Source organism: Penaeus monodon, chromosome 30 (genome assembly GCF_015228065.2).
Source record: "Penaeus monodon isolate SGIC_2016 chromosome 30, NSTDA_Pmon_1, whole genome shotgun sequence".
Classification (NCBI taxonomy): domain Eukaryota; kingdom Metazoa; phylum Arthropoda; class Malacostraca; order Decapoda; family Penaeidae; genus Penaeus; species Penaeus monodon.
The window spans coordinates 16,019,259-16,019,722 of record NC_051415.1 but is presented as its reverse complement, the minus strand read 5'-3'; the positions used below and the strand labels follow the sequence as shown (position 1 = coordinate 16,019,722).

General features: G+C 35.3%; 1 protein-coding gene across 6 annotated transcripts in view; it reads right to left on the bottom strand.

Moving 5' to 3' along the window:
* Positions 1–464, bottom strand: part of LOC119592560 (early endosome antigen 1-like) — a 107,753-nt gene that overhangs the window by 7,743 nt on the left and 99,546 nt on the right. For all 6 annotated transcript variants that reach the window (XM_037941434.1, XM_037941436.1, XM_037941433.1 and 3 more), the window contains one exon: positions 217–400. In XM_037941434.1, the coding sequence (XP_037797362.1) occupies positions 217–400 (184 nt within the window). The remainder of the gene's footprint in view (positions 1–216; positions 401–464) is intronic.

The window sequence follows — 464 nt, the reverse complement described above, 5'->3', positions numbered from 1 at the left end:
ACACCCAAAATACATTTATTCAGCAACAAAGGGTCAAAATACAATTTTCATTAGTGAACCCTAGCACTAATTCACTGGTGGAATGAACACAATACAAGAGCAATGCCTTTCACTTGCAGTTAATGACAATGTTTTTTTTTTTTTAAGCAATGCATTTACAGAGCTTAGTAATGCATTTATACATATATTAAAGAAAAGAATGTATATATAACTAACCTCTATGTCAGAATCTGTGATAGAATAATCCTGCACAAGCTTGCCAATTAGAGTCTGAAGGCGCATGGAAAGGTTAGCTAGAGAAACTGCAGCACTGGACACTTCAGCTCCTTGGCACACCATCATGTCTCTTGCTCTTGACTGCATGGAATTCATCTCTGACTGCAGAACCATAAATTTATTCCTGAAAAGTAATATTCTCTTTAAGACAGATATTTAGCATTTCTTGATGCACTTACATGTCAATC